The 15,417-nt window shown below is 37.4% G+C and overlaps 2 protein-coding genes across 2 annotated transcripts in view; one reads left to right on the top strand and one right to left on the bottom strand.

Annotated features, from left to right (window-relative positions):
* Nucleotides 1-7,956, bottom strand: part of msto1 (misato mitochondrial distribution and morphology regulator 1) — an 18,307-nt gene extending 10,351 nt beyond the window's left edge. The window contains exons 1-7 of the mRNA XM_082186534.1: nt 7,755-7,956; nt 6,499-6,628; nt 4,847-4,916; nt 4,695-4,770; nt 4,486-4,549; nt 3,044-3,197; nt 567-681 (exon numbers count right to left, since the gene is read on the bottom strand). Coding sequence (XP_082042660.1) covers nt 567-681; nt 3,044-3,197; nt 4,486-4,549; nt 4,695-4,770; nt 4,847-4,916; nt 6,499-6,628; nt 7,755-7,838 — 693 coding nt within the window. The 5' untranslated portion in view covers nt 7,839-7,956. The remainder of the gene's footprint in view (nt 1-566; nt 682-3,043; nt 3,198-4,485; nt 4,550-4,694; nt 4,771-4,846; nt 4,917-6,498; nt 6,629-7,754) is intronic.
* Nucleotides 7,957-9,848: 1,892 nt separating this feature from the next.
* tmem79a (transmembrane protein 79a) lies at nt 9,849-15,366 on the top strand. The gene is made up of 5 exons (XM_082186561.1): nt 9,849-10,353; nt 10,808-11,443; nt 12,139-12,324; nt 12,997-13,219; nt 14,166-15,366. The coding sequence occupies exons 2-5, from the start codon at nt 10,912-10,914 to the stop codon at nt 14,356-14,358; spliced, it is 1,134 nt and encodes a 377-aa protein (XP_082042687.1). The 5' UTR covers nt 9,849-10,353; nt 10,808-10,911; the 3' UTR covers nt 14,359-15,366.
* Nucleotides 15,367-15,417: the final 51 nt, after the last annotated feature.

The raw sequence follows: 15,417 nt of genomic DNA, 5'->3' as shown, positions 1-15,417 counted from the left end.
CTTTGGCTGATGCTGATATTAAAAAATAGCCAAACATCTCATATTTCTATTAATGCCAGGGGCTTCATAAATCTCAACACCACACTCAGGTCACATGACCCCTGTGGTGAAAATCCAGCTTTTAATGTTGTTTATATGTCTATGTGGTGTTTTTAATATGCTTTAACACAAACCATGTGTAAATTCAGTCTCAAAAACACGCTTTGAAATCGCTGGTGTTTCTGACGTCACAAACTACCTTGTAACCAATCAGATCAACGTGTGATCGTCAACCAGTGGATCTCTGAGCTGAGTGAGTGAGTGGAGGCGGGGCTCATTTGCATATTCATAGAACCGCGCATACTAAATGAGCCAATGGTGTCGAGTTACATTCAAGATATTTTAAGGCATGAAGACATTTTTTTCAAGGGAATTTTGTCATTTTGGTGATTAAAGATGAGTTTTAAGAAATACATTTATTGACTACAGAGGGACTTGATTTTGAGCTGACAGGTTTCCTGAGATTCCCCTAGTGTTCTTTAGTAGAGACTGATGTGTGTGTGTGTGTGTGTGTGTGTGTGTGTTACCTGCAGATAGTCACACTCCTCCACGAAGAAGTGCAGTCGATCCTCCAGATCCTCCAGCACTGGACCCTGTAAGAGCGCCTCCCCCTGGCCGAACGCTTCCAGACGCTCAGATTCACTGAACACACACACACACACACACACACACACACACACACACACACACACACACACACACACACACACACACACACACACACACACACACACACACATCACTCAAGAGTAGTTTCACCATCCAAAAATATTCAACCAAAACGTTTTATCATAACTAATTAATTTAGTGCTTCTTCGATAACGCATTTGAATTATGTCAGTGTCTATTTATAGCGTTTCTTCTAGAACTGAACGATTAATCGTTAAAAGATTGCGATCTCGATTCAAACACCCATGTGATCATCTTACTAAATGACAGCGATTCGGCTCTGTGTCTATTAAACCTTTGTCCGATCACACTGATTCAGATCTGAGCCAGAGAGAGCCGTTGTCATGTTTAGATATGAAACAGTTTCACAAACAGTCTTTTCAAACACAGTTTCATTATTTCTGTGTTTCAATCATTCAGATTATCACAGAAGTACTGGGATAAAAGTGTATAGTTCAGATATACACACTGATGTCTACAGTAGTGACCACAATAGAGCAAATCGCCTTTTGAAATCACAAATCAAGTGCTAGTGTGAAAGCGCCCTTAGTCTAAGTCTAAGCTAAATAGCTAAAATACTGATGTGTTATGGCGTGGTATACTGTATATCAAAATGTACTATTATGTTACTGTTAATGTTATTTAGTTTAGTCGTCTTTTAAGAATCATGGGAGAATCGTGATCTATATTTTAAACAAAAAAAATAAATCGTGATTCTTAATTATTCCAGAATTGTGCAGTTCTAGCGCCTTCCATTCAACAATCGCAATAAACGTTGTGCTTTGTTACTTTTGATATGAAACAAATTCAGCGCCTCAGTTCAAGCGACTCGTGAACCATCATCTCTTCCTCTTCACTACGAGTTACAGCAGCAAACAGACATCACTGAACATCACTGAACATCACTGAACATCACAGAACATCACTGAACATCAGAAGGTGAAATCTTTCATGTCTCATGTAAAAAATTCTTGGTTCTTGAACTTCTGAATGCAAAGTGGTTTTCAGTAATGTGAAGCATCAGTCATTGAATTGACCATCGATTGACCATCGCAAAGATTTTAGTTACTGTTGCTATGTCCCACAAGCCACGCCTCTCTCACACACACCATGTTCTCACGCAGTGAAACACACATTGCGGAGCAGAGAAACTGACAGACCGGAAAGACCAGCTTACTTTATAATGAAACAAAGTCTTGTTTCAAATTTGGTCATTTTTTTAAAGAAATTTAAAGGGTTAGTTCACCCAAAAATGAAAATTCTGTCAGTAATTACTCTCCCTCATGTTGTTCCAACCCCGTAAGACCTTCGTTCATCTTCAGAACACAAATTAAGATATTTTTGATTAAATCTGAGAGTTGGATCACTCCTCCATAGGCTTCTATGACATTATAACTTGCTGGCCCAGAAAATGTATTAAAGACATTGTTAATATAGTCCAAGTGACTCCAGTGGCTCAATCTTAAGTTTATAAAGCGACGAGAATACTTTTTGTGCGCAAAAAACAAAACAAAAATAACGACTTTATTCCACTATTCATTTCCTTCTCTCTGGGCCTCGAGTTTTTTCACGTAGTGTAACTGCACAGAGCGTCTGTGTTGTACGTCACACGTAGGCTCACTATTGGCCGACGCTGGTCATGTGTGTGATGCGTGTGGCGTATAACACAGACGCGCTGCGCAGTTACACTACGTGAAAAAACTCGAGGCCCAGAGAGAAGGAAATGAATAGTGGAATAAAGTCGTTATTTTTGTTTTGTTTTTTGCGCACAAAAAGTATTCTCGTCGCTTTATAAACTTAAGATTGAGCCACTGGAGTCACTTGGACTATATTAACAATGTCTTTAATACATTTTCTGGGCCAGCAAGTTATAATGTCTTAGAAGCCTATGGAGGAGTGATCCAGCTCTCAGATTTAATCAAAAATATCTTAATTTGTGTTCTGAAGATGAACGAAGGTCTTACGGGGTTGGAACAACATGAGGGTGAGTAATTACTAGCAGAATTTTCATTTTTGGGTGAACTAACCCTTTAAACAATAAATTGCGTTTTGTGTGTCTTTAGTGTGTCTGACAGATCGCTCAGTTAAAGCGGCTCGTGAACAGATCATCTCTTCCTTCTAGTTCATTTATAGCATCAAATAAACATGAATGAACATCAGAATGTTGTTTTAACCGTGGAAAGACGTCAGCACACTCCGTTTCTCAAGTTCAAATCCTCCAATGTTAATCTACTAACTCTCCTGACCGCTTTGTTGGATAAAAATGGCAGATGGCGTATAATGATAGGTCAGATCGCCTGTCAATCAAACTCCCTGCGAAGGGTCAATCACTCACCCGTCATGGTTGTACTGGTTAATGACGGAGATGGTGCGCGGGTGAAGATGGATCCTCAGGAAATCTGACCACACCCTCACGCTTCCCTCCAGCCTATAGGATTTCTGTATCCGCTCCAGACTGCTGTTCACCGTCGCCATGGCAACGCTCGATCCTTCAGGAAAACACACATTATTCCTACAGTTAGGGCTGGGCAATACAGAGTAAACACGTACTGTAAAACATATGCAGAAAACATTAATTCATCCCTTCGAGAAGCTGTTTTGCTTTAGTAATGAGATATAAGTGAAGCGGGATATTAAATGAGAACAGAAAATGTAGGATGAGTTATTTTTTGGATCGATGGAAAGAAATAAGAGGGATTGATGATGTCAGATGAAAGGGGTTATTATATTTTAATGAAAAATATTATGATAATTTTTTGTAAAATAACAAGCATGAATTTTTCATTCCTGTAGAGAAACATCAAGCCAGTTATTTAAGTAGCATTACTTTTCTATTATAGCTTATGTTCATATTTTGAATTAGATTTTATTATATTTTCTGTTTTCACTATTATTTTTTGTTTTAGTAATTTTGTTGTGTTTGTTATTTTTATTAGTTTTATATTTTTAAAAATATGTCTAATAAGTTTGTATTCATTTTATTACTTTATTTTAGTACTTCAAGTCTGAATTAGATTTTATTTATATATTTTCTGTTTTTACTGTAATTCTAATTAACGTAAATAGAAATTTGTTTTTCTTTAATTATTAGTTATTTTAATTTCTTTTAAATGTATTTTTTATTAATGTATTTTATTTTTTAGTTTTATTTAAGTACTTCAAGTTAATTCAATTATTTTATTATATTTTTTCACTATACATTTAGTTAAAGTCTTAATAATTTGGCTGAGTTTGACATTTTTATTAGTTTTATTTTTTTAAATATGTCTAATTATTTTTTATTAATTGTATTAGTTTAAGCTATTTTAGTACTTCAAGTCTGAATTTTATTTTATTTTTACATTTCCTGTTCTCACTATAATTCTAGTTGATGCTTTAGTAATTTTTTTTTCCATTTTTATTAGTTTTTGTCAATACAGTTTTTATTAATTGTATTTATTAGTTTCAGTTTTAGTTATTTTAGTACATCAAATTAAACTAAACTAAACTGAGAAATGTTGCCTTAGCAAAAATGTAATTTTTTACAAATTTATTTATTTATTTTTTATTTAAATAAGCATTTATTTTGTTTCAAGTAACAAAAACGAATGGTTTTAGCTAATGATAATAATCTTGCATCATGGGTCTGATTCCCAGGGAATGCATGAACTGATAATACACACACCTTCAATGCAGAGCAAGTCACTGGATAAAAGCATCTGCCAAATGTAAATGTTCATAATAAGAGCCGGAACACAAATCAAGCCATTGAACGGTTCATTGTGAGCTGATACACACCTGAGCAGCGATCCACTGCAGAGGGAGGACACGTGAACCCTGGATCTGCTGGTGAACCTCCCGTCTACACACACACACACACACACACACACACACACACACACACACACACACACACACACACACACACACACACACAGAGAGAAGAGTCACTCTCAGATATTACATGCTTTCAGAAACCCTGCTGAGTTACACACACTCACACTCACGTCTATATTGTCGAGATCCTGTAGGAAAGGGTTTTTGGTGGGAGGACTTTCTTTGTGGGTCATAATCTCTCCTTTCCTAAGAGAAACACATCCAGCTTTTAATCAGACTCCACATACACACACACAGCAACCGTGAAGAGTGTGTGTTTTACCATGTGAAGGTGGTGTTTTCATTCTCCGTGTCGTACAGACTGCCCTGCTTCCTCAGCGTCTGAAGACTTCCTGATCAACACACACATCACACACATCAACAACACAACACACACATCACACACATCAACCACACACATCAACAACTCAACACACACATCACACACATCAACAACACCACAACACACACATCAACAACACAACACACACATCACACACATCAACCACACAACACACACATCACACACATCAACAACACCACAACACACACATCAACAACACAACACACACATCACACACATCAACAACACAACACACACATCACACACATCAACAACACAACACACACATCAACAACACAACACACACATCACACACATCAACAACACAACACACACATCAACAACACAACACACACATCACACACATCAACAACACAACACACACATCAACAACACAACACACACATCACACACATCAACAACACAACACACACATCAACAACACAACACACACATCACACACATCAACAACACAACACACACATCAACAACTCAACACACACATCACACACATCAACAACACCACAACACACACATCAACAACACAACACACACATCACACACATCAACCACACAACACACACATCACACACATCAACAACACCACAACACACACATCAACAACACAACACACACATCACACACATCAACAACACAACACACACATCACACACATCAACAACACAACACACACATCAACAACACAACACACACATCACACACATCAACAACACAACACACACATCACACACATCAACAACACAACACACACATCACACACATCAAGCCTTTGGCTTGCTGAGTTGGGGATATTTTGGGGATATTTAATTTAATTTTATCAATCAATAAATTCCTCTTGAAACAAACTTTGTTGTATTATTTTAATCTAATACTGTGAAGCTGCTTTGATACAATCTGTATTGTGAAAAGCGCTATACAAATAAACTTGACTTGACTTGACACACACATCACACACATCAACAACACACACATCACACACAACAACACAAATTACATAATCCAACCATCATTATTGGTGTTTGCGTTTCCATCCAGGGTTTTTTATGCAATATCCCAAACTGTGCATTAAAATAAGTAGATGGAAGCAAAGCTAATGTCATCATCAAAATGCAATAATATAATTAATGAATTAATTTCAGTGATGTAATTATCACAAAGCAATTAAATATTGTTCTTTTGCTTATTCATTTTATAATTGACTATGTATCTTTACATTTTCATTAATGATGTTGGATTCATTTAATATGGAAGCTTGTCTCCGCCACAGAATAAAACATTTTAAAAGATAATTGTGACTTTTTACATTTCTCTTTTTACACACTTTTTATTTCTCAGAATTCTGACTATATAACACACAACTGTGACTATATCACGCAATTCAACACACAATTGTGACTTTATCACGCAATTCTGACTATAAAGTGTCACAATTACCTATTTATTTTTTATTCTGTGTGGAAACAAGCTTCCATAATTGAATTACTGGTGTTCAAGCGAAAACATTTTGTATGCTTAAGAATATTTTCTGCATTTATAAATCTGATTTGTTCCTCAGGATCAGACTCCGGTACCTTTGAGGTCCATGGCGATGAGTCGAGGTGTGTATGTCACATGACCACCCAGTGTTCGACCCTCTCTGAACATCACGTCACTCTGAAGCTCACCCGCCGGCTCCACCGCGTCATAAACCAGACCCGCATCCTACACACACACACACACACACACACACACACACACACACACACACACACACACACACACACACACACACACACACACACGCTTTACTGAGACTGTTTCAGATGGCTTTAACATGGTACTTTAAAGTCATGAATTTAAAGTCCCCCAGTGGTCAATAATGTTATCCTTTAAAACTCACCAAAATTACATGAAAAAATGCCTTAAAATATCTTGAATGTAACTCGACACCCTTGCCACATTTAGTATATGCGGGTCTATGAATATGCAAATGAGCCCCGCCTCCACTCACTCACTCAGCTCAGAGATCCACTGGTTGATCTGATTGGTTACAAGGTAGTTTGTGACGTCAGAAACACCAGCGATTTCAAAGCGTGTGTTTGAGACTGTCTTTGGTTCACTGCAGTTTTAAGGAGGAAATACTCAGCAATGGTGTCGACTTATGAAGTTACACATGGTTTGTCTTAAAGCGTATTAAAAACACCACATAGACATACAGGCTAAACAATATTAAAAGCTGGATTTACACCACAGGGGGACTTTAATAAACAATAATGTGCACGGATAAATCATTTAGAATAAATAATGAAATAAAATAAGAAAAGTCCATTTTGATTTCATGGTGATTTTAAAGGTTTCAGAGCCACGCCTCCTCCAAGGTATGGAAATACATATGTTGACAGGCAGGTAGGACATCCAATCAGTGCACTCGGACCGAATGCAATGATTGGTCGAACATTTTCTGGTCCTGAGACTTCCACAGACAGGTTATTTAATATTTGGACCACTATCAGGATGTGAAGAGAGCTTCAACCAAAATAACAAAAAGTGTTTATGAAACCTTTAAACCAGGGTACTGAATAATTACCATATTTACATGGTATTTCAAAGTACATCAAGGTATTACATGTTCATAAACACTACCACCATGACAATGCACAAAATCATACCACTTTTTATAAGTGTACTTGCTACAGTTATTGCTGTAAAATCAAAAATGAATACGTAATCTCCTTCAAACAGAGCTAGAAGCTGTCAGGTTGTTTCTGACATTTTGTTTCATTTCTTTTCACAGTGATGCCAGGTTTCTTCAGCCTCGTATCATGGATCCGTTATTAAACATCCTCACCTGTAAATTCCACCAATGTGTCCCGACAAAGTTGGAATAATGTCCCAGCTGGAGTGTAACTACCTCCCTGCACATACCGCTCATGTTGCCCTTTAAATATTAAAACATCTTAATCATTAGTTTAGTGAAAGTGAACATAATGATGCGCTCGGAAAACACACATTCGCAGGTACAGACGAACTTCCGCGTGTGTGCACGCGTCCTCCTGGCAATCCTCCATCCTGATTGGCTGTTGCGGCGCATGAAGCATTGTGATTGGCCGAGGGAGCTGTCGATCAGCTGAGGGGTAGTTTGGTTTCACTGCGCCTGACTCGCACACATGTGCAGCGCTTAGTAAACAACATATTTATTTTAATTTTTTTATTGCAAATCAAAAATATTACAGTACTTGAAAATTAATAAGGGGGGATACGGACAATATCACATGTAGATATACGGGCAACATAAATCATCATGGTATATCATCACAACAGATACCTTACAACACAGATTCAAGAATGTTAAATGTTTTAGAAGCCTTTGAATTCAAAGGTTTGGACACAGATTTTACATCAGATGAAAACATTCTAAAATTAGGTTTACATTGAATGGTTCTGGCTTTATGAATGTGAAATCTACCCAGAAGACAAAGCAATAATACAGTATGTTCAAGATTGTTGACATTAGAGTGAAAGTCTGACAGGAAGATGATATAGCTTCTGTGATTTCCATCATTTTGTTACAACAGGAAGAAATTAGCACGGTAACTTCTGACCAAAAAGATTTTGAGAATGGGCAATGACACAACAAATGTAGAATAGATTCTTCATCAGTATTACAAAATGAACACAATGAAGTTATATTCTCAAAAAACCTACTTAAGAATAAGTTACAAGGGTAGTATCTGTGAACAATTTTAAAATGGAGTTCTTTGATTTTACTTGGAATAAAAAGTCTGTGAGGAGAAGGTTCATAAGTTATTCAAGTCAGAGTCCAGATAACAGATCCTCCATTTAGACTGTGCTTTAGAGGGGCGTCCTGGAGCTGAAGATAAAGACCTTATTGCATTTTTTATCTAATATATAAACTCCATTAAATGCAAGTGTAGGAGAATGGTTGTTTACACAGCCATAACATAAATGTGCTTTAAACAAAATTTTTTAAGCTGACAGGGATACTTTTAATCACTTTATTATAATATCTCTTGATGAGATTGTTGCACCTTTTAAAGACACAAAATCAGGAAAAGAAAAAAGGTCTCCCTGAGCATTGAAGAAATCAGAAACAAAACAAATATTTTGATTCTCCCATTCAATGAAAAAAAGTGATTTGTTACCAGACAATATATTTTCATTGTTCCAAATAATACATGTGTGCGGGGAGAAATTATGTTTAAAAGCAATCTTCCAGGATTCTAGGGCCTGTTTATGAAAATGTAAGAGTTTAGTAGGTAATTTACTACACTTAAAACTACAGGATAATAAAAATGTAAGGCCACCACAACACTTGAATATTAGGTTAGGGATCCAAAACCAGGGTAACTCATCATTAGATAAACAGCTCTTAATCCTGTTAATTCTGAAAGTCTGGTTAATGGTTTTAAAATCTAACGCGTTAAGACCCTCCTTATGATTCCTAGTTATAGATTTCCTTTGAACACATTCTGTCTTATTCTTCCAAATAAAGCGGAATAGCAGAGAGTTAATAGTTTTGATAGCTGATCAACAGATATACCCTCAGCTTTTGTCAGCTGGACTCTCCCATAAATAGTCAAGTCTCTCTGCAGCCAGCAACATATTTTTTTTAATATTATCTAGCCTTGGCTGAAAATTGTGATGGAGACGGTCTGAGTCAGATCTGCGGATATCAACCCCTAGATATTTTACATGACATTTAACTTTAATACCAACAACAGAATTTTTATTTGAATCATGTATATTTAGAATTTCACTTTTGTTAGAATTTACTACTAAACCTGAAGCCTTGGAGAAAAGATTAAATTCATTTAAAGCAGCAGAAACTTAAGAATCATTTTTAAGAAAAAGACAAGTATCGTCAGCTAACTGACTTATGATCAATGTATGCCCTCCAATATTTATCCCTTTAGTAAACAACACCGCTCAGGTTATGTTCTTAAAAGTATGGATTTCCTGTATCTCAAAATGTTTTATAATCATATGCTAGTTTAACTATTAGTTAAACAGAAAGAAGTTAGACACAAATACTGTACCGATGAGCTTTAGTTCAGAAAAAGCAGGATTTAATCTATATTAGTGCACTAAACAGCGACTGTTATCAGCTGACTTCATACATCAGAAAACTACATTTTTTACACGATCAATTAATTAAATCTGGCAACATTTTAAGTAAACCCCATATAAAACGTAAACTTCACACATGCACTTCTTTAGTTCACTCAGAGCGAGATGTGTGTATTGTAGGCGTCGCCGAGAGTCACGTGACACCGCGAGAGAATGATTTACCTGTGGACTCGGGACTGACCGTCACACCTGTGCGCGTGCCCGATTACAGCGATCACGGTAGAGCCTCACACTCATCTGTTCTTATCACGTATAATATTCCATATACATTCATGGTGTTCTTCTCAGTGGAGTGTCAGGTAAGAAACAACAGCATTTTACTTTCGTTCTCAGACAAGTTTCATGTGAGATAATCTTAGTCAGAGTTGGTGTTTTCCTATTATTATGCGTTTTAGGAAGAGTTTGTTGTTGTATTTGCTTGAAATGAAACAGTGAATGCGTGTTGGTTAGTGTTGTGTTTATTTCTGCTGTGTTTGTTCGTTTCCGAGAGTTCATGTTAAACTGGTGGAACTGCATTACTCCGGCATTACTCACTAGTGTTAGTTACTGTAATTCACTCTTATCTCCACAATATTACACTTCACTCTGTGCGTGTGTGTGTGTGTGTGTGAGAGAGAGAGAGAGAGAGAGAGAGAGAGAGAGAGTGTGTGTGTGTGTGTTTTGGAGTCTGTCAGTGGAAATGTGCAACCTTTATATTCCTCCTGAACTCTTTGTTTCTCCTGAACTCTCTATTTGAGTTTCATCGCTCTGTAGTTTCAGAGATGATTGCAGAGCAGCAGTTCAGCTCATAAACACACACACACACACACACACACACACACACACACACACACACACACACACACACACAGATCAACATGACGGAGGTGCTGGTCTTCAGTCCTGAAACATCTGACGAGATCAACCCTCTGATCCCTGACCTGACCCGATCCGACGGATCCGACAGCAGGACGGAGAGCACAGAAGATCTGGAGGAACCAGACGCCTGGATGGAGACGGCGGAGAACGATGCTGACGATGAGGAGGAAGATGATGATGATGAAGATGATCAGCTGGTGAAAGCGTTCACACCGAACGTGATGATCCTGCAGTCGACGGGACGGGAACACACACAGATCCCGGACATCCCGATGCAGGAGATCCCGATGGAGAAGATCCCGATGCAGGAGATCCCGATGCAGGAGATCCTGATGGAGAAGATCCCGATGGAGAAGATCCCGATGCAGGAGATCCCGATGGAGAAGATCCCGATGGAGAAGATCCCGATGGAGAAGATCCCGATGGAGAAGATCCCGATGGAGAAGATCCCGATGGATGAGCAGAACTTGATCACTAACCCTCCTCAGGTCTTCCAGCCGGCCTGGATCCACCAGATAGACAAACCTGAAGGTAAACATCTCGCATGAACGTGCAATTCTGTTGGGTTGCGTGTTATAAAGTCGCAATTGCATGAGAAAAGATGTCAGTGTCGCGAGATGCAATTTTAGAGATAAATTTACAAGTACGTTTTTTATATTACTATTTCAATTAAAATATATATTTAATTCAAATAACAAAAATGTTTTTTTTTCAAAAAAAATTTGATTTCAGTTCACGTTTATTTTATTTCAAGTAACTTTTTTAAATGTGTTTTTTTATATTATAATTTCAATTAACATTTATTTTTATTTCAAGCAACAAATATTTTTTTTAATGGTTTTAGTTTAAGTTAATGCTAATAACCCTGGGTGAAGTAGAGTGCATTGCATTGTGGGATAGCGTATTGTATAATGCACTTTTTGGCGAACAGCTCAAAAGTTAAAGAGCTGATTTGATGAGTGCTTGTTCTGAACATGATCTCTGTGTTTGTGTGTTCAGACAGCAGTTGTGTGGAGGTTGTGCGGATGTGTGTGTGTGTGTGTGTGTGTGTAACGGCTCTGTGTTTGTGTGTTCAGACAGCAGTTGTGTGGAGGTTGTGCGGATGTGTGTGTGTGTGTGTGTGTAACGGCTCTGTGTTTGTGTGTTCAGACAGCAGTTGTGTGGAGGTTGTGCGGATGTGTGTGTGTGTGTGTGTGTGTGTAACGGCTCTGTGTTTGTGTGTTCAGACAGCAGTTGTGTGGAGGTTGTGCGGATGTGTGTGTGTGTAACGGCTGCCGCGCTCATGTTCCCGTTACTAACGTGGGCCGGTTACAAGCTCCTCCCCTTCGACACCCCTCCGCTCGACAGCACCCCCCTCAGGCTGGTCTACACACTGCGCTGTGCGTTTTTCGCCAGCGTTCCCATCGTGCTGGGTGAGGATCTATAAAACATATACACACACAACCATTCAAAGTATCAATAATCAGTGGTCTCTCTCTGTTGTGGGTGTGCTGGTGTGTAAAACACATACAGTCAAACCAACATATGTTCAGACACCTTCAACTTTTCTCACATCATCACAGTTTATTCTCTATAGTTTAGACAATGGTGATAAAATATGAGCAGAACTCAGTTGATATTTGACTGGTTTTGTCCGTCCTTCTGTTAGACTGTCTCACACATGAATTATGTTGAATATCTGTCAGTTGTTAAATTTAACTACACAATTAGATAATACCAGTTTAGCTCAACCAATCACCAAGCAATGCTTCATTGTGTTCAGTCTGTGTGTAAAAAGAGCATTAGCAATTAAAGACAAAACACTTCAGCAAAACATGATCAGCTCAAAGTGTCCCAATCATTTCTGGCCCCAAATTTTGTATCAATGTCACTGGTAGTCACTGTATGAAGAATTATTGGGTATAATATGTCACAGTTTACTTTATTTTTCTCTCCTCACTTACAGAAGTGAACTATAGGGTCCTGCACACACTTGTGAAGTAATATAAAAAATGATATCTGGTGTGTGAATAGTTTATGGTTTGACTGTATATGAAAGTATTAATAATAAGTGTTCAGTAATAAGCGTGGTCTCTCTGCTGTAGGTGTGCTGGTTCAGGGCGTGTCCCGGCTGAGGTTCGGGACGCCGAAGCCTCTGTTCGACGGGATGTGGGAGAGTCGCGAGGTCGTCGTTCACGGACACTTCGTTCGAGACTCGCTCCACCTTTACCTGCTCTTCTTCCTCCAGCTCGCTGTCATGGCAACATACGCCCGACAGGACCTGCTCAAACTGGTGCCGCTGCTCACCATCGTCTTCGTGTTCGGCAGGTGTGTGTGTGTTGGGGACGTTACTCTTAACACTTGCAAAATGTAACACTTACTTTATTTAGATAATGTTACTTTTCAATTGGAAAAGTGTTACTTTTAAGAATTTTAAATGTAACATTTAGTTTTTGCAAAATTTTTACGTTTAAAGTGGAAAAATTTTACTTTTAAATGTAACATTTACATTGTAATACTGTTCCGTTTAAATAAAATTAAAAAATTACTTTTTAATTTTAAAATGTTACATTCACATGATTTGAACAGTGTTACATTTAATTTGGAAAATGTTACTTTTAAGATTTTTTTAAATGTAACATTTACATTATTGGAACAACGTTACTCTTAAAATGGGAAACTGTTACTCAAGTCTTTTAAATGTAACATTTACATTATTGCAATACTCTAAATCTCGCATTACTAATTCTACGTTACATTGGACATTTTCAACTGTATTTGTAAGTAATAAATTCAATAAATAGAAATATTACATGTTTCTTACTTGGAAAACTGTTACTTTTAAGACTTAAATGTAACATTTACATTATTCCAATACTCTAAAATTACATAACTAATTATACGTTAACATTACATATATATTTGGGGATGGGAAACATTTTCAACTGTATTTGTAAGTAATAGTAAATAAATCATGAAATAAATCTTTTTTAAATGTTACATGTTTCTTGGAAAACCTTAGTCCATCCTCTATAATCACATTACTAATTTGTTACATGGTTTAGGGAAGGGAGAGATTTTAAGTAAATAAATTCAATAAAATGTGACACGAATATTACGTTGTATATTCCAAAAGTAGTTTCAAAGAGTACGCAATGCATGTTACTTTCTGAAATAGAAACCGAACAAAAGTGGTTGATAAAGCATTGTTTCACTGTTTCACTGAACGCTCCCGTTGGGATCAGTGTGTTGTTGATGTTGTGCTCCTCCTCAGACTGATCTACTGGGTGTGTGTGGCGTTCGGCAGCAGCGTTCGAGCGCTCGGACTCGGCCTCTCATTCCTGCCTCTGCTCGTTGTTCTGGGAGCAAACCTGTACTTCATCGGCTCTGTGGGCGGACCGGAGGCGGTGTTTGACGTGGCTCCGCCCACCACAGCCCCGCCCCCAAAGCTAAGGTGGTGGGGGTGAACCCAATCAGATGTCCAGCATTCAGAATAATCACTGAAATTGTCCGTCCAGACTTTTAAACAATGAAGGATGAAAGACTGGGAGAATCCTTCGGGAAAGATTCTCTCTTGCACTGAGAATGGGATGAAACTGGATCTGTGTCATGAAGAAACCTGTTTAACTGCTGTAACCCCTCGAGGTTCGGCCTTTCAGGATCTGACCTCAATAGTTACTAGTCGAGTGAATCTCACAAACCCTGATTCACATTCACCTTGAAATCAAAAGAAAGAAATACAAAATATATATGGTAACTTAAAGCCTTATATAATATATATAATATATATAAGGCATTATAAAAGTATTTTAATGCATGAATTATGCACTGTATGGTCTTAAATGATTGTAACCACTGTTATAATACATTATTATACATTCTATTCTATTGAACACACCTTTAGAAAGTATAAAGCATTAAAACACACGACAAACAACCAATATTATAATGCATGTTTACTTTGGTTACAGGTATTTATGGACATATATATAATGCATTATAAGCTATACGTTATGAATAACTTTATAATATATTATACATTAAGGCTTCAAGTAAAGTGTTACCAAGTATATTTTGCTTTTAGAAAGTGAAGGTTTAGAAACAATTATGATGTCTTACATTTTTCCATGGTTTATTATTGTTTTAAAAATGTCTTTTTAATAATGAATGTAAGAAATAAATAACAGGGATATGTGTTTAATAGGCATGAAAACAGTGTCTGAGTAAAAGCATAAGCTCCTAAAATAGGCCTCTTTTAGAAATGAATGTAATTGTAACCCGGATATGTTGGATAATAGAGTTTTACAGTGAAGTATTTTGATGTTTCAGACATGCATCATGCAGTTGTGTATGTCATGCTGTGATTATGATTGTTGATTTGTGCCATATTCCTCATGTTTACTAATGTCTGTCCTCGAATCTGATGTTTCCATCTGTATGTTTATGAATAAATGATGCACTGGATGTTTGATTGACAGGTGTCTGAGACATCATTGATCCGCAGTGAACACTACACTTCAGTCCAT

Source organism: Leuciscus leuciscus, assembly GCF_965113295.1.
Source record: "Leuciscus leuciscus genome assembly, chromosome: 12".
Taxonomy (NCBI): domain Eukaryota; kingdom Metazoa; phylum Chordata; class Actinopteri; order Cypriniformes; family Leuciscidae; genus Leuciscus; species Leuciscus leuciscus.
The sequence above is the reverse complement of the archived record's forward strand: the minus strand, read 5'-3'. Positions and strand labels throughout refer to the sequence as shown.